Source organism: Paralichthys olivaceus, chromosome 21 (genome assembly GCF_024713975.1).
Source record: "Paralichthys olivaceus isolate ysfri-2021 chromosome 21, ASM2471397v2, whole genome shotgun sequence".
Classification (NCBI taxonomy): Eukaryota; Metazoa; Chordata; class Actinopteri; order Pleuronectiformes; family Paralichthyidae; genus Paralichthys; species Paralichthys olivaceus.
The window spans coordinates 11751990-11770004 of record NC_091113.1 but is presented as its reverse complement, the minus strand read 5'-3'; the positions used below and the strand labels follow the sequence as shown (position 1 = coordinate 11770004).

The 18015-nt window shown below is 40.8% G+C and overlaps 3 protein-coding genes across 6 annotated transcripts; 1 reads left to right on the top strand and 2 right to left on the bottom strand.

Annotated features, from left to right (window-relative positions):
* Nucleotides 1-143: 143 nt before the first annotated feature.
* Nucleotides 144-6334, bottom strand: pms2 (PMS1 homolog 2, mismatch repair system component). Its single transcript, XM_020083256.2, has 15 exons — nt 5932-6334; nt 4777-4916; nt 4283-4369; nt 4095-4197; nt 3828-4011; nt 3583-3750; nt 3279-3376; nt 2903-3002; nt 2729-2813; nt 2485-2637; nt 1480-2335; nt 1228-1395; nt 1036-1136; nt 755-924; nt 144-552 (listed from the first exon to the last, which is right to left on the bottom strand). Exons 1-15 carry the CDS (start codon nt 5943-5945, stop codon nt 409-411), a joined length of 2571 nt encoding a protein of 856 aa, XP_019938815.1. The 5' UTR covers nt 5946-6334; the 3' UTR covers nt 144-408.
* Nucleotides 6335-6626: 292 nt separating this feature from the next.
* On the top strand, nt 6627-17781 carry eif2ak1 (eukaryotic translation initiation factor 2-alpha kinase 1). Of its 4 annotated transcripts, none has more exons than XM_020083257.2 (15): nt 6627-7274; nt 9220-9387; nt 10188-10324; nt 10434-10468; nt 10586-10685; nt 10767-10847; nt 10981-11074; nt 11197-11245; nt 11351-11693; nt 12232-12340; nt 12936-13042; nt 16426-16540; nt 16640-16719; nt 16917-17150; nt 17458-17781. In XM_020083257.2, exons 1-15 carry the CDS (start codon nt 7097-7099, stop codon nt 17581-17583), a joined length of 1956 nt encoding a protein of 651 aa, XP_019938816.2. In that variant the 5' UTR covers nt 6627-7096; the 3' UTR covers nt 17584-17781. The 4 variants fall into 4 exon arrangements, with proteins under 4 accessions (XP_019938816.2, XP_069373814.1, XP_069373816.1 ...); XM_069517713.1 differs by having other exon boundaries at nt 6864-7274; nt 10981-11101; XM_069517715.1 differs by lacking the exon at nt 6627-7274 and adding an exon at nt 7288-9003.
* LOC109626976 (ankyrin repeat domain-containing protein 61) lies at nt 12377-15859 on the bottom strand. The gene is made up of 5 exons (XM_020083258.2): nt 15537-15859; nt 15122-15207; nt 14713-14884; nt 14002-14202; nt 12377-13765 (listed from the first exon to the last, which is right to left on the bottom strand). The coding sequence occupies exons 1-5, from the start codon at nt 15717-15719 to the stop codon at nt 13172-13174; spliced, it is 1236 nt and encodes a 411-aa protein (XP_019938817.2). The 5' UTR covers nt 15720-15859; the 3' UTR covers nt 12377-13171.
* Nucleotides 17782-18015: the final 234 nt, after the last annotated feature.

Genomic DNA, 18015 nt, shown 5'->3' with positions numbered 1-18015 from the left:
AAAAAAAGACATGTATATAAAAAGACACTAAATTATATCTACATACACACAAACATGTAGAAATATCTATCTATCTATATAGATATTTAGATGTATGATAATATGTGAACCCAATGAAAACGTGTAACAGAGGACACTTGCTGTGCTGGGAGATGATGAAGGTCAAGTTTAATAAGAGAATTGGGAAAAATTGTGTTTAACAGAACGAGGCAACACATAGAATATATGTTGTTTATTCCCCCCCCCAATAAAAAAACAATTAGTGTTTTTATATATACAAAAATGAAATTAAGAAATTAAGAAAATCAGTCAATACCAAGCACTTGAATAAAACTAATTTACAATATGTAGAGCTTATGTAGAGTCAGTGAGGGCGATGTTGAACAGGGATAAACTGGAGTGGAATGGTCAGTCTGGTGAGATGATGTCCAGGTTGACGAGGTGTCTCATCGTGGGTCTGCCGTGAGGACAGTTCCACGGATGCTCGATCTCCCCCATGTGAACCAACAGCTTCTTCATCTCGCTGACACTCAGAGCAGTGCCGATCATGATCTGAACACGGACATAAAAAACAATCGATAATGTACGAGGAAACAATCTGCTCTTCGCCTTAATTGATGACAGCAATTATGACATTTATATTTTATATTTTCATGGTGCAGAGGGAAAAGGAATGCAAACTCCAAACTAAAGCCAGAACCTGTTCTTGTAAATATCTGACATATCTAAAATGGTCTGTTTATTATAAACTCACAGATTTGCGACAAGCTCTGGAGGCAAACATCTGTCTGACCCTGGATGGTCGACACATGACACCTGGGCTGTCACTCAACATGAAGATCAGCTCCTCAATGTCAGCTGGACCGAATGTCCAGTTCTTACTTGTGGGTAGAGACACCAGCTTCACCCTCTCCATCACCTGAGCTACGGTCACAATGAAAACAATGTTTGGATGTAATAATCAAAAATTGGACGTCAAGTATGAAAACAAATTAAAAATGTTTAATGGCTGATATCAAAATAAAATGTAAATACCATCCTCCTCAACCAGAAACTCAAAGCCGTTCTTTCTGAAAATCTCAATGTTCTCCAAGAGTACGTTCTCACTGACCGCAGTGAGGTGAAGTTTCTGAGGGCTGCAAACATCAAGGAAAAAAACAAAAATCAATCACTGACCAGTTAAACTTGTTATAACAGTGGAAACAACCAACAAATATAGATTCTCACGCGATGAGTTTCTGTCCTTGGAGCACCGTGTGCTGCTGCAGCATCTCAAAGTTGTACTTCTCATCTGTGGCGTGTTGGTCAACCATGAAGATGTCCGAGTTGAGTTTAGCGATAATGAAGCCCAGGTTAAACTGCCCGATGATCTCCATCTCTTTAAACATGTCTTTACTGTCGATAAGAAAGTGCAGAATGTTTAGTGTTGTGAAAATAACAGTGTAGAAGTATAGTTATAGTAAAGAAAAAAGATTCCACCTGATCTCCTTCCTCAGCTCGTCCTCTGCACACTGGTTTTCTCCAGGGTTGATCTTGGCCCGGAAGCGTCTGTAGCGTAGCTCCTCACCAACGTTTTGCTTCTGCCGCTCCTGTATCCTCTTTATCTTCCCTTCGAGCTCTTGTAGAGAGAACTGCAGAGGCACCGTCCTCCTCCGTACACAGACTGGAGCATCCACTGCAGTGGAAGAGGATCCCACAGAACAGTTTGAGAAAGTGTTGGGTTTGACTTCTGTATTCTCCTTCCTGGCCCGCTTGGCATCCGGGCTCACAGCACCATCCTCTTCTGAAGCGCACGGCTCAGTTTGTGACGCTGGGGCTTCAGGAACAGTCGGATGATTGTTTGATGTCTCTTCTGATTCTTCCAGTTTTACTCTGAGCCTGTCGATCACCGGTTCAGGAGAACTGACCTCCAGGCCAGAACACAGACTGTCCGGAGCTGCCGTAGTGGAAACAAAACTGGACACAGCACTGTCTCTGTCGTGGTCTGCGTCACCACACGATATCTGTCTGTATCTGAATCCATCTAGTGCAGATTTTCCCACTGGGGAGCATTCAGTGAGAGTCAAAGGAGATTTCACACTTGGGCTGGAAGCAGAAGGTTTTACAGAAGAATTAAAAAAAGACTGCAGAGTTTTCTGTGCTGGGCCGCTGTTGGCTGCTTTTGACGTGTTTAAATTGCTCCCAGAACTGGAGCTGTGGTGACTTGAAAACGCAGCTTTCAGGCTGGCCAGGTTCAAGGACGACTTTGGCCTCTGAATTGCTGGTTCCATGGATTCTGCAGGTTGTGGCGCGTTCTGATTAGATTTGATGACCGGACATAAATCAGACGTCGCATCTGCAGATAATTGACAAACAAATATTCAAATTAAAAGCATAGTGAAGGAAACGCCGACAGAGAATTATCCGTAAAATGATTTAACTCTGCTATAATGTGAATACAAAGATAGTGACTGTTGCGGGCTAAATGTATTGCAGTGTTCTTACTGGGTCTGGGCATGTGTGTATAGTTCAGACTGATCTTATTGACTCCAGTCTCATACATGCTGATGAGAGAGGTCTTTAGAATAGCCAGCAACAGCTTCTCCTCCTGGAGTAAAATCTGTCGTTTGTCTGGGGTTACGTTCACGTCCACACAGTCTGAAATAAGAAAACAAAAACAACTCACGTCGAACAAAACGCCAACTCTGCATTTCAGAAATAGAATTTTGATATAATTACATTTTCTCACCTGAGGCGACGGCTATGTTCAAGGCCACAAATGGATACTGATGTCTGTTATACATGTGATACACTTCATTCACAACTTTGTTCACCTGCAAGTTGAGGCACATCCACAGGTCAGGCTGAAATAAGGGAATCATCACCTTTAAAAGTCCCAGTAAACCCACTGCAGAAGACTTACCTTGAGGGGATCACATGGTCGGTTGTTAATGAAAAAGAACTGTCTGTCTGTGGCGCTTCTCCCGACGCCATGTTCCCCGCTTGACACAAACCCTGTGATGCTGCCAAAACACAGATTTCCATTCAAACAAAAAGGTGCCATACAGGTTAGAGACGCTGACGAAGATTTCAAGATGGAAAGACGAGATTCGAGAGCTTTTGATGATAAGAGCCGAAACTGGTGTTAATGTACTGCAAACAAAAATGGGATTTCTGTACCCAGGCGTCGCCCCTCTCCTGAATGTTCTGTCCTGTTGTTGTGAGTGTGTCTGGCACAGACAATCTCCTGCTGCTTGTGAAAGGCAAACTCAGGACTTCCATGCAAGAGGGCCACTTACGTGAAAAGCTGTTTGGGAAGATCTGCTTCTGTCAGTCCATATTCTTCAATAATATTTTCTGTAGGTGAGAGTTGTTGAAAGGGTAGAAGACTCTGTAGCTGCAGAACACACAACCATAGAAAAAGAAAAGATTTCCTATAAATTTTATTTTCCAAGGATATTCCTGAAATTCCATTACCATATATGAAATATATCAACAACATCAGTTTTCCTCATGGATCAGCAACAGTTTGGAAAAACATGGTAATCCTTCCACAGTAGTGAAACATTATGATCAAGACAAATGTAAAACCAACATTCCAACCTGTTTTGGTCCAAATATGGCTCCTATGTTGTCTCTCATGCTGTGGCTTCCACTGGTGCTCAGCACTGTGCTGCGTTTTCCCTTCTCATTTTGGTTGGAGCAGGTAATACGCACTCCTGTGGAGATGATACAGTACGACTGCAGGACATGGATCATTTTGGTGTACTCCTGAAAATACAGAACTTTTAGGATCAAATATGAAGGACACGAGCAGAGACATCTTAATGGTCCTTTAGTCACTTGACCTTCTTAATATTGCGTTGGAACTCTTTGTGTCGAACGGGCAGGGTGTAGAAGAGCTGCTGCAGGCTGACTGTGGTGCCTTGCTGACGGGGATGGGGAGACCGCTGCACCGTGTGGCCTTTGTGGTCAAACACCAGCTTGGTCCCCACCTGGTTGGACTCATGGCACGTCACCACACTCAGGTTGCTAGGACAAGGAGTTGCAGGCTAATGAGGCGGGGGTAGTTTGAGTTTATGTGCTGAATGGTCGTGTCCTTTGAAGTGTTTTACCTCAGAGCACACAGAGAGCTGAGCGCTTCACCTCTGAAGCCAAACGTCTCCACATGGATGAGATCGGAGAAATCCCTGATTTTTGACGTGTGATGCTTCAGTGCTGTGGAGTGAGAGGAGGTTTCAGGTCACCAAAAATATCAGGTAGGACTCATCTAACGGAGTGAACGTGCAAAGCTGACACTTACTCAGTCCTTCAAAGTTGGCCTCCTCCACACCTTTGCCATTGTCTGACACTTCCACTAGTTCAGCACCACACTCCTTCAGCTTCACATCTGGAACATGCAGCAAAGTGAAACGTGTGAAACACAGCAATGGCAAGCGATCACAATCTTAAATGCAGATAAATCCTTGCAGCACAGAAACAACCTTGTTGAATGATCAGAACTATATCTTTTCAATGGACTTACCGTTTTGGATTTGCTCTGAAAAGCTGAAACATGATACTGGAAACGTTTGTCCAGAATTTTGTCTATTGTGATATCTACTGTTCTCCTGTAGATATGAACTGAACTGTAAAACACAGTCATCTTGACAAAAGTAAAACAATTACTTTCATAGTGTTCACACTAACAACTCATCTGACAGAAAACCCCAGTATCGGTTTCTGCTTCTTTTTTTTAAAGACAGATTATTGAAGTCCTCTGTGGGAGAAAAAAGTACAGAGTTTATCTTTTCTTACCAATGTTGGTGGCTCCTGCATCAATGCTGTTTTCCACCAGCTCTTTGACGGCAGTGGATAAAGTCAGCACCACCTGTCCTGAGCAGATCTGATGCACTGAGTGCTTGTCAATAGCCTTGATGGCTCCCGCAGGTTCAGAGCTACAGATAATCAAACAATAATAATGGTGAATAATGATGTTACCTCTGCCGTATTAATACTGCAGTGATATATTTAAACAAGCTCACCTATCAAGATTAGAGTTCGACCGAAATATCGATTTGATATCAATATGAGCCTTTCACAGAGATATTGATTTCTGCGTTTATGTTTTCTGATGTAAAAAACTAATTTACACAACCAACTACAATGGCAGATTCTCCCGCCAAGGCTAAACAGTCAGTAAATTAAAACGCAGATGAAAACATAAACTGCTTCGCAAGGACAACGTGCATTTATATCAACCTTTACTGTGAAACTTTTTGGATCTACTTGATTCAACATTAATATATTTGGTTGTGTTTGTGGGTCTTTTATTTACATGTACACATTTAAAATATGACACCTCGATTCAATTTCTTTGTCACATTGGTTTGTTAAAGATATCTTAGGAATCATTGCCTGCAAACTGTTTTTTGTCATGTCTATATAATATATATACACACATATAGTATAAAGGCAGATATATCAGAATAGAAATTATTGTAACTCCCTAATATCAGTATCTGCCCATATACAAATCTGTGGGGCTCTACTCCTGTCAGTTTTCTGAAGCACATAAAATGATAGTTTTTAGTCCCACATATCTCCATTAATATAAGTTGAATGGGTTTAATATATGAGTGATGGACCATCCATGTTATCTGTGTATCAGCAGCAGCCCTCAGATATCCAGATCTGTCAGGGTCTAATGTTACCAGCCCCTCAAACTCTGCATCGTCTGACCTGTGGTGAGGACATGAGGATTGTGGGAGGGTCCTGGTTGGGAAACATGGAGGTCTCATGAAGTCAGTAAAGAGTTGGAGGGTTTGCAGGAAGCAGGTTTGAGGATCGGATCCCATGAAGGGTTTTAGCAAATCTATACGACGCCTGAAGCCTACAATGTGTTTGACGTGTAATTTCCAGTGTAAGACACAATCACCTGCAGGTAAACTGGATGAATAGTAGCCAACTTACCAAGCATCGGACATCTTCAGAGTCTGGGAGGCTTGAGGAGGAGGAAGTCACTCATTTGTTTCACATGTTACTTTCTCTGACACGTTAACAGACGATTATTAACACGTGTCCGTCCACACGAGTGTAAATAGTGTCTGTTTTCAGTGTTGGACGGAAGAGCCGCTTCAGACACCGTGAAGGAAATACACACGTGAGCGTCCCACTGCGTCATCAGCGTAAAGCAGCAGTGTTTACCATTACATGCAAATTTCAGATAGAATTTAAATAAATGGTTAGTGTATAAAATCTAAGCCTTAAATATATGAGTGATGATAACGTAATAATGATGATATCGTTCTTTATGAATAAATAATGAATGTGTCGAAAGTGTTGCCGCAAACTCTGTAACAACTGTAACATTTCATCAGACCCGCCGGAATCCTTTGGTGCATTCATGTGCTATTAGAGTAATCGGAAAAATGAGTCACCCAATGAGGAAACATGAACGCTACATCAAGTCGGAACCACAACTCTGAAAGTTAGCAACATTTTCACTCTTTATCATCATAGAAATTTCGGAAATTGAGGGTTGCTGTGTTTTTCAAACACTCTAAACATAATTAATACAACTCTTGTTTTTTTCCACACATGAAGTACATAAACACACACTACCTCAGCTCACAACTCGCGAACATGGGGTATTCCGATGAGTACATGAACGCAGTGCTTGACCTATTGTGATGTTAGGACCTGTGTGCAAATGTCTCGTATTAAAAAAAACGAATAATGTGTTTGTTGCAGCTTCATTCTCACTCACTTTAAGCTGTAGATTAGTGTTTATGATAAAACACAAAGCAGTGTAAAAATGATGATTTCACGCTGTAATTATAGATGCAATATATCCCTATCAGTTCATTGTATTATTACATTATATTATTATTGTATTGTATTGTATCGGTTGTTTGTGGACCATCCCCGGGCTGTTAAATCATGGCAGTCCTCGGCATGGTTTTTGACATCTGAGGGACTTTAGCTCTTCTGATGCTTCGTTAAACATTTGAGAAGCTAAGTTGGAGCTCGTGGTTTTCATACTGCAGGTATGGGTTAGCTGCTGTGAGCTGGGCAGCGTTTGTTTTATTGTTTTTGTATCTTCGTGCTGTCAAACCCCCGTTATTCGCGTCCAGACATGTTCAGTTCAACACACAACAACGGTGCGCTTCGTCCGGAAGAGAGCTTCAGTCACAGCAGCAGCGTTTTAGTCCGATACAAGCTCAAAGCCACCGGGAGACATGAAGCTAAAGCTAACGTTAGCATGGAGAGTTTGGCGAGAGCAGAGGACGAAGAAGAAGAAGTCCAGTTCGACAGTAAGCAGCTTTTCTTCTTCTGTGGTAAAGTCGCTAAATGTTGTTGACAGAGACCCCTCATTTATACCAGAAGAAAACTTTGACCTGTGTAAACTGGTACAATGGCCGTCGATACGTTTAAAGACGTCACGTAAACAGCCATGGGCTCATCCTACCATCTACTTACCATCAATTAACTCTTTTACATTTTGATTTCTGTGTGTTTATCCTAACAAACCAGTATCATCTACACTTAGCAGCTTTATTAGCAAAAGTTTAACGTGTCCACACTCGTGCAGCGACCATTTAAAGGTTCAGTGTGTGAGATTCAGGTGAGAGGGATCTATTGGCAGAAATTAAACATAAAATAATCCTAGTGAGGTTTTCACTAGTGTGTTTCATCCAAATTGTACAAATTGCTGTTTTCTTTACTCTAGAGTGAGCCCTTAGATTTAAATCCTTTATATTACATCAGGAGCGGGTCCTGTCTATGGAGGCTGCCATGTTTTTTTTACAGTAGCCCAGACTGGACAAACTAAACACCTTTTTAATTCATGTGACAACTGAAGGTCTCTGTCATGTTTGGGAGGGGAGGGTGAGGTGAGGGGTATTCAGCTGCAACATAAAACCTCACTAAATTCTACACACTGAACCTTTAACTCATCTTTGGTATGTGGTGTTTTGCCAAACATGCTCCTCAGTTTGTTATGTTCTAAAAACAACAGAGACAATGACCATTCAGCTTGTCAAGGAAAACCTGAAGTTGTTTTTAAACTGACTAAACTTGTGTTTCCACTTCAGTGTATCCCTGTTACACTAATTTTATCAGGATTACACTAAAACCTTTGAATCAGTTTTATTGAAACTTTGTGGAATGGTGGGCCAAGGACGACCCCTTTAACTTTTGGAGGGGATTTGATTTATTTTTCGGCATTTTTGTGAATTGTTAAGAAATAATTCATAGAACAGGGATGTTCAGTGGAGTGACATCTATGAATGTGTGAAATCGTGTGGTGCGGCTGAATTTAGGGGACTGTTGGGCCTTGGCAGAAGTATGCAACTGACTGTCATTCTAGTATGTTCCGAATATGAGTTACTTTGAAATGGGTGGATCATTTTCCAAATTGACACTGAAAAACACTTTATGTTCCTCTTTTGGGGTTTTGTGTCAAATGCGTGACGGCTTAAGTAAAATTCCCGGATTACACTCGTGAGAGTTATTTTCTCAGTCTTTAGAGAGCTCCCTCCAGTGCTGTCACAAGACTTGATGCAGCCTGTTTTATAGTTTGAGTAGTACTGACAAGTTAATACTTAAATTGGTGGAATACCCCTTTACCCTTAAACCTGTACTTGCACTTGACAGATACGTTTGCATGGGTCCAGTAACATCATCAGGATGTTAGGTTAATTTCTAAACAAGCTAAGACTTGCTACATAACACATCTTGCGGTATGATGACACTGACAAAAACGTGTCCTGGCACAGTGACCCAGTGTCTTAGCTGGGTCGTGTGTTTACAGAGCACAGTAGGTGGAGGAGGCCGGTGTCCGCTGGACCAGGCAGATAAGCGTTACTGCTGTACACCCTTATGTATAATCAAGATGAGCTCATGTATGGTCTTGGGGGTGAAAAGGATTATTCATTTTTGCATTTCTCAGTCTGGAATATTGCACCAAAAGGGTTTTATATAGAAAAATGGACCTACAAGAAAAAGGCATTGTTGAAATGATTGCAAAAGTTATTGAAGAAGGTAAGACAGTTGCAATTCTGAATGTATGAATATTTGATTTCACTGAAATTTGAACAAAGTCACTTCACGACCATCCAAATCCTTTTTTTGTGCTACAATATTTAGTTTAGATCCATTCTATTCTCTATTCTCTAACAATTATGTGAAACTGAATTTTAAAAATGATAATTCACCACTGCTTCATTCTCCTCATTTTCAATTTCTATGTATGCTCAGCTTCTGACACAGATAATAACCATAATGTGTTAATGTCGGAAAGACATTACCCGTCCATCCAAGAGTTTGCCTCTGCGATCCCCAACCACCTTCTCCTGGGCTCTCTGCTGGAGCACCTGTGCTTCGTCTATGAGAGAAATCCAACACGCTCACATATGCTGTTTAAAGGTAATCATTGAGAAAATACACTGGAACTGCCAGTTAAAAAAACAGTTTTAGTCCCTATATCAGACTGTTGTAAGTGTTTTGAGATGAGTGTTCGTTGTACATAGAAGTCAACAGCGTGGTTTTGGAAGTAAAAATCCCATTCATTTTCAGAGTAGAGATTTAGATTTTTAACCATAATATTGTAACCATTTAGTGCAGACTTGCCACAAGCTACTAGACTGTGACATTAAGTTTTATGTTCCCGAAGAAGCCTCAAATCTGTATGATATCAACTGTGTTTTCAGAAAAATATGTTTTATTTGTGATGTAAAGGAGTAGTACAACACTACACTACAATTCTCAGGTGTAGTAGCCATTGTTGGAGCTCGCTGTTACCATTGAAACGTTTACCACAACTGCACACAAACACACATACAAGACACAAACTGATATTTTGCAACATTGTATGAACAAAGTTAAATTCAGGAAGAAGCATTGAAAGTCATTGGAAAGTGATAATTCGCAATTGTTAATGGGAAGCGTAGTTCCTTCAACCTATAAATAATCATATACACAGTCATGTTCCTTTATCTACTTTTCCATTTTCCCAAAAATTTTTGGCACCACATGAAATGTTTTATTTTCATGATTAATCTCGTTGCTGTTCCAGGTTTTAAACACGTTTTATTTTCTGAAACGTCAGTGGAGGATGTGAATGGTCAAATTTTGGCCCGGAACCAGAGTGGGCTCTAAAAATGGGCCGTTACTGTTGCGCTCCATTGCAAATTAAATTACAAATAATTTTGTCATCCCTCTGACAGTCATTGGCCAGCATTTAGCAGCCATGAAACTCCTCTCACCTCTGGCTATCAGTGATGAGTTCAGCACCATCAGACTGCAGCACAACCGGGCCTTCACTGAGCTGCTCAACGCTGCCACCTCCTCCATGTACCCGCAGGTAACAGGACATGTTGTAAACTAGATTTTTTTTAGTTTTTAGAGCACTGATCAAAGTTTCTTTTCACACACACAACGTGAACATAGTGTTTCCTCATCTTATTTTACAGGGTTGTGGCACAAACACTTATAATCTTCCTGTAAGGTAAGGTGCACTTGGTGTCGTTTGAACGTTGAGTTGCTCCCAAGAAATATTTAATTGTAATGATGATGTTTGTTTTTAGTTAAGTGTTATGTGAGAGATTTCTTTGCCTTCCCGCAGACTTAAGGAGGGACTTTTTCAAGCACAGACGTCACGGTATCTCAGTGAGTTTGAAGAAATCTTTAGACTTGGGAAAGGATCATATGGAAACGTTTTTAAGGTATTTACTTTGTTCTAATCTCCCCTATAAGACACGAGTTCAGTTGATCCTCACAATCATGTTATCTGGATGATCTTGCAGGTTATGAACAAACTTGATGGACAATATTATGCTGTGAAGAAAATTCTCATCAAAAAAGTCTCAAAAGATGACTGTATGAAGGTGGGTGGTCAGTATTTCATCATCATCATCATCAGCAGCAGCAGCAGCAGCAGCAGCAGCAGCAGCAGCAGCCGCAGAGATATAACTGACCCATTATAACAAATTTAAATGTTTTTTTTCTTTTTGACTGTAGGTCCTCAGGGAGGTCAAAGTTTTGTCCAGCTTGCAGCATGTAAATGTTGTGGGCTATCACACTGCATGGATGGAACATGTTCAGCCTGCACCACGTGAGTCTTTAAGTGCTGCCCTGCAATGTATGTTTGGCTTGATAAGACTGTATGTGTATGTAATTTTATTTTAAATATATTATATATAATGTTCATTTATGTGTGAACTGTCTTTGTTAAAGGTCCTGAGTCTCTCCTGCCTGAACTGGAATCACCTGAACAAGAGGACAAGTAAGATCAGTGTAAACACTATCACCAAATATCTCATATAGCTTTCTAAGCTTGCTGATTACTTTTTAATTGTGTCTCAATAACTTTAAACTCTTTTTTTTGCAGTTCTGATGACAGCTTGTCTATAGTTTTTCAAAGCCTCAGTCAAGCATCAACAGATGCAGCTGCATGTGACAAAGTCTCTCTAAGTGAGACCCCGTCTGTCAAAGCTGTAGTTCCAGCTCAAGAGAAGCGCCAGGTGGTGCGTCCCAAGACGATGCGCCGCATCCCGGAGAACTACGTCCCCTGTGTATTTCTGGGGCAAAAAGGTCCCATAAACAGCTCCAAATGTCCTGCCATGGGTTGGGACAGCTCAGAACTGTTAGAGGAGGAGTCTGGCAGGATCGAGCTGAACGACAAGCCCTGTATCGACGAAGAGTGGGCTGACGGATGTACAACTTCTACAGAGGTAGGAGCTTGAGCTGCCTCTCAGGCATTAGACCAATTACAAGAGAGATACATATATTTTTACAACCCATATCACACACAGCCACTTCAGGAAATTTAAGGAGATTGTCCGGAGTTCAGTGCATGTCTGAAAGCAGCTTTTTAAAGGTACAGTGTGTAGAATGTTGCAGCTGAACACCCCTCACCTCACTCTCCCCTTCCAAACATGAAAAAGAACCTGTGGTAGACTTCAGTTGTCATAAAAACTCAAAAGGTGTTTAGTTTGTTCAGTCTGGACTAATGTAAAAAACATGGCGGCCTCCGTAGAGAGGACCCTCTCGATGTAAATATAAAGTATTTCAATATAAAGGGGGTAAAGAAAACTACAATTCATACAATTTAGATGAAAAGAACTAGTGAAAACATCATAAGGATTTTCCTACATTAAATATCTGCCAATAGATCCCTTTCACCTAAATCTTACACACTGGACCTTTAAAATACGGAAAGTGAGGAAGTGAAATATACACCTAAAAAGATAAATTCCTCTTTATCTGCAGGTGCAGTTCCACCTGATGCTCTACATCCAGATGCAGCTGTGTGAACGCTCATTAAGGGACTGGATCTCTGAGAGAAATGAAAAGCCCAAAGAAGAACAAACCTCAAAATGTAAGTCTTTACCACATTATGCATTACACAGTAGTATATTGTTTCAATACAGATTTAATTTATTTAAAAGCACACGATTTAATATTATTTGGCAAATAGCAGTAATACACAGTTTTAAAAAGGGGGAACCTGCCCCTATTGGAGCAAATCTAGATAGTTGAATGAAATGAAATAGATCACCTCTGATTCAATGGCTCTCCTGTTTATATTCCCAAAGAACACACCTGAAAAACATAATCACAGTATATTAACAAATGGCTCCATTAATGACAGAAAGGAACAAGAAAATGTAGATTTCACATCACTACATGATCCACATAAGTGATGAAAATAAGAAATCAACTATTTTTTTAAATACTTTCAGTAAATACGTGGGCGTATTAAAATGGTCAAATAGAAACAAAAAGCATCTGATTTGACGTCTGTTGTCGCCTATAAAGTCAGTGGGTTGCATTATAGTTAGAGGTAGAGTGTCCATCTTCCTCGTTTCTTCCTTTGAGACTTCAGTCATGAGTCCTGCTGGAGTAGTGACCTCAGTCATTCTGCGAAGGTCTCACTTGTTTAATGTCCTTTTGACCCATGGCTTCTATTACAGGTCCGTATGGATGTGTGGATACGGAACATACTCTCAGCCTGTTGAGGAACATACTTGAAGGGGTGGAGTATATTCACTCCAGAGGAATCATGCACAGAGACCTGAAGGTAAGATGCTTTCGTGGATTTTATTGACCTGTTCATATATGTGGTGTATCTTTGCAGTTTAATGCAACATTACAGTCACCTGCAAGTTGTGGTGACAGACTGGTGTCAAGTTTGAGTGATATCAATCTGTTATTTAACGAGTCCGTCATCAGTCTCAAAGGAGATGTCGTGTACGTTCTCCCAGTAGTTGAAGTCACATAGCCTCTCGGGCAGCATTTTTTTCAGTTCCCCTTTCTTGCCTTGTACATGTTTCACATAAATATAACTCTTACAAATATCCTGAAGCCTTCTTGGATGCTGAATGAGTTTCAGTAGCTGTTCTCGCTGCTTGTAGAAACACGGTAATGTCAAGGTTGAGGGCAAGTCACCGTTATGGTTGTATACGGTGAGCGGGGATGTCAGGTTGATGAGTTTCCCCAGCAGGGAGCTGTTCTTTACATTGGTCTTGTTGTTCAGGAACAGAAACAAGCAGTTCTCCCCTGCTCGGCTCAGCTTGTTGATGTCTGCTCCGTACCTGAGCAGCAGGTCCACCAGCTCCTCGTTGCCCATGCAGCACGCCTCCTGTAAAGGTGTAAGTCCGGCCTTGTTCTCTGGGTCGGGCTTGGCCCCGTGCTCCAGCAGCTCGGAAATGCAGTTGATGTCGTCGTCCAGGGTTTTAGCGCTCTTCATAGCCTTAGCCACAGCAGCTAGGTGTAGAGCTGTGTTTCCTGTGTGCTTCACCCCCTTGAAAACAGTCAAGAATTTACATTCATTTTAATTAAGTATGTAGAATATTTTAGCATGTGTTCAAGCAAAAGTTGTGTGGATACATCACTACTTTGTCATTCTTCAACATTGATAGGCTGTAACAAAATTTAAAAAACAGTGATAGTGTTTGTCTTTTGTGTTTTATGGTGAAAATATAAGCAAATGCTGACTGCTGACTGACTGCCAAAAACAAACAAAGGAACGACACACACCATGTTGATATCTGCTCCCTGTCTGATCAAGTTGACAATAATGTTCTTATGGAGAATCCCTGCGGCCATATGCAAGGGCGTCATCCCGCTGCTGTTCATGGCATTGACATCAGCACCGTATTTGGTGAGAGTTTGGACTGCAGACAGAGCAGCGTAGCGCACTGACAGGTGGAGAGCTGTCTCATGACTCTCACCCTCTACCTAGGGAGGAAGCACAACAATACCATCTCTTAGACATAATGTTTCATGAGGAAGTGCAACTGCAATCCTGACAGTGTTTAAGAAGGTTTTTCACAATACTCGTTTAAATATATTTCATTTAACAGCACTGCAAATCACTTTTTGAATAATTTAATTTAACTCTGTCAATGTTGGGCGAGGAATTTCGCTGACAGGAGATTAAAGCTAGGATTGGTAATGCTGGGAAAGCCAGAAAGAGCAGGCTACACTTTGAAAAGGGGTGTATGTCTCCTCGGCTGAAGACTCAGGTCATGTGCAGTAAGAGGAGGGCAGGGTGTGTGCAGGCAGGCTGGTCAGTTAGGGTACATCGACCAATCATTTCATTCTGACTTTTTTTTAGACAACTTTATTGATAAATGGCTATCAGCACGTGAAGAAGATTTCCACAAATAAGAGTGAATCTGTTTAAGAAACCTATAACCATCCCTACTTTTAAATTTGTGCAAAAGAGAGGTTAGTTCCTGTAGTCACCTCTGCATTGACGTCCACACCTTGCTCACAGAGGAGCTGTAGACAGGCCTCTGCCCTCCTGTGTGAGCCAATCACAGCATTCTGGAGGTTGGAATCTGGTTTTGGCCAAGGAGTCGAGGTACGGGGCCAACTGGTTATCACCAAGTGTAATGTGGTTCGACCGAACTGGTCCCTTTGACCAGGGCAGAGAGAGTGAAAGGGATGCAGAGGAGAACTGGTCGATTTCTACTTTAGTATATAAAAACAACCAGTGATGTGCATATTGTTGTACTTGGTGTTATTTCATCAACTCTAGCTGAGTAACTTTATTTTCAAACTAAACGAGAGGCTTACACAGTGAATAAAACACCTGATCCAACACTTTGATATTGATGGGCGTTTCTGTGTGTTTGTGTGTGTTTGTCCACACCTCATGCCTGGGTCTGCTCCTAATGAAATCAGGTTCTGCATGCTCTTTACTCTTCTGTAAGAGGCAGCCAGATGAAGAGGAAGGCCCTGAGGCAAGACAAGTCAAGACAAAGTGGAAAATTTGAAAACAAGAATATGTTGTAGTGTAACGCCAGAAGAGCAACTCCCTTTGCACTGTTTCCTTTTACTGTCAGGATCTGATCCCATTGCAGCATAAACATTTGAGGGTAATTATTAGGCCCCTTATTATAACCCTTATACTCGTTTGTATATTATTTTGTGTTATTAAAATTATAATATTTAAGTTGCTGCGTTTTGGTCTATGTGAGAATCTTTTCTGTGAAGTGAAGTTTAAACGTATTTCAAAACTATATCTAAGTATAATTTAAAAAGAAAGTCTGAGTTGTTGTATTTACCTTCCAGAAAATGTTCCCAGGTTCACCAACTTGTACCTGGATGGGAAGGTTGCTCCCGTGCTTTTTTGACACATCCTCAATACGTGCCACATCTTCATCCATAATAGCGGTATAGAATTCATTGTTGTGAAACTTAATCATGTTACTGCTCCTTTCTTCATGTTTGCTCTGCTCCTCCAGCATGACAAGAGATCACAGCTTCCCTGCTGTCCGTGCCTCGTCTTTCAGAAGGGGAGTGGTTAAGAGAATCAGGTTATTCTAGTTTGTGGTTGCAGACGTTAATTTATAAGGGAGGTCGATTAAATTTGAAGTTGCTACTACTTCCCCTTTCTGTGTATAATTTTTTTCACCAGCTACTTCCGTTTTCTCAGTTCGTTTTTTTTCACATCCGATTTCATCAACTCTGGTCTGAGTTAAGTGTCTTACTTAGATCGACAGCCTTCCTGTCACAGCTGATAAGTTCTTTCTGCGCACGGGGGCCAATTACAGGGCCTAGTGACACCCTTTGGAGTATTTAACTGTTTTTTCTTGTGACACTTCAGTAGTCTTATTTTAGGAAAGCAGGGGAATTATTACCATGTAAACGCTCACAGTACATTCGAATCAATCATTTTGCAGTGCAGAATGTAAAGTCTTTTCTAATTAAAATGTTGTAGTTCATGTGGTGTACAGCAGTTTTGTTTTTACAGAATCACTTTTCATTTTTTGCTGGATACACTGAGTAGCTACATAACAGTGCTGTACCATCTATCTTCCCATCAAAGCCATTTAGGGAAAAATGTTCAAGTTTTAAGTAATAATAAGTAATATTGTATTCATATTGTTAATGTCTGCCCAACATTGAATCTTAACATCTTTATTTATAATTTTCTCTCTTCTCTTCCCACAGCCGAGGAACATTTTCCTCCATGCTCAGGACTGCCATGTTCGGATTGGGGACTTTGGTTTGGCCTGTGGCAGAATAATAGCAGATGGAAACAAAAGCACTATGTCTCCTCTCAGCGGTAACAATGTTCCTATTGCGTTGTTACATTTTCACACAGTACCTCATAGAACCAGTAGATGGTGCTGTATGCTTATAAGTGATGTGGTGTAATTTGCAGGTTTTTCGCACACTGGTGGTGTTGGTACAGTTGTGTATGCTGCACCAGAACAATTGAATGGCTCCCATTATGATTCAAAGGTAAACAGTAATAGTATAACGGCTTAACTATGAGTATCTCAGACTTTATTTTTCATGTGACACAGGTTTTATCTTTGTGTTGTACTCAAATCATTTTGAACTTTATCATTTAGTCGTTAACCTTCGTCATTTTCTTCATTACTTAAATTAAATTCTTAACAGTCTAAACTTAATTCGTATCATTGTCGGTCTTCTAGTCTGACATGTACAGCATCGGAGTGCTGGCTCTCGAGCTATTCCAGCCTTTTGGAACAGAGATGGAGAGGGTCCGGACCCTTGGGGACCTGAAAGAGGGGAAAATCCCAGACTCCTTCTGCCAGAGATGGCCAGTCCTGACGAAATACATCATGAAGCTAACGAGTAAAGAGCCAAGTGTTCGTCCCACGGCCAGCCAGCTCCTATGCAGTGAACTCTTCTGCACCAAGGACATGGTACAGAGCCTTTTAGCTTTAAAAATTAACTACCCCTGAATTTTTGTGCAGTAAAAAAAATTCTGAATGAATAATTTTGGCATTACTAATATACAATCTTCAAAGATGTAATAGATTTATGGAAACAAGTAGAAATAACATTTAATTGTTACTAAACTTCAATGATTTACTGTATATGTTCGTCTGTTGGAGTGGCAAAGTGATCATGCAGTTTGTTTTATTGTTGGTTCCAGGAAGACTTGATCACACTTGCATCATCTGCACTGATAGTTCCTGACTATATCACAAATAATCCTTTCTCCTTCAGGTGATCCATGGTTTGCAGAGGAGGGTTGAAGAGCAGGAGGAAGAGATCATGCATCTGAGGAGACAGATCAGTGAGCTTCAGATCTCTCAAGTCACAGCCAGTTTCTCAGAGTCGGACATTACCTGAGCATAAACAAGCAATATCCAGACTGACGAAAACTTGATTCATGTAACCACTGTGCTATATTTTCACGACTAGGTGCAAGTCGTGGAGTGTGTGTTGATGTGTGTGCTTGTGTGTGTTTGTGTGTCTTGTACACCTGGATGCAAGTATGCAACTATTTATCTTCATTCAGCTGTTCAATAAAAAACTCTTTATTCTACATCTGGTGGGATCTCCAAGAAGCATCATATGATTATTTTATTCAAGTGGAACAGTCGCCTGTAGGCAGAATTAATGATACGTATTTTAATTTTGCACAGCTTTTAAATCCTGAAGAAGAAATATGTGGACACATTGAGCCATTCCAGTTTTCATCTAACTTGTATATTAGCACATGTATTTCCATGCATGTTTTTGTTTTATTGATGGTGTTTTAGAGGTTACTGGCACAGGGGA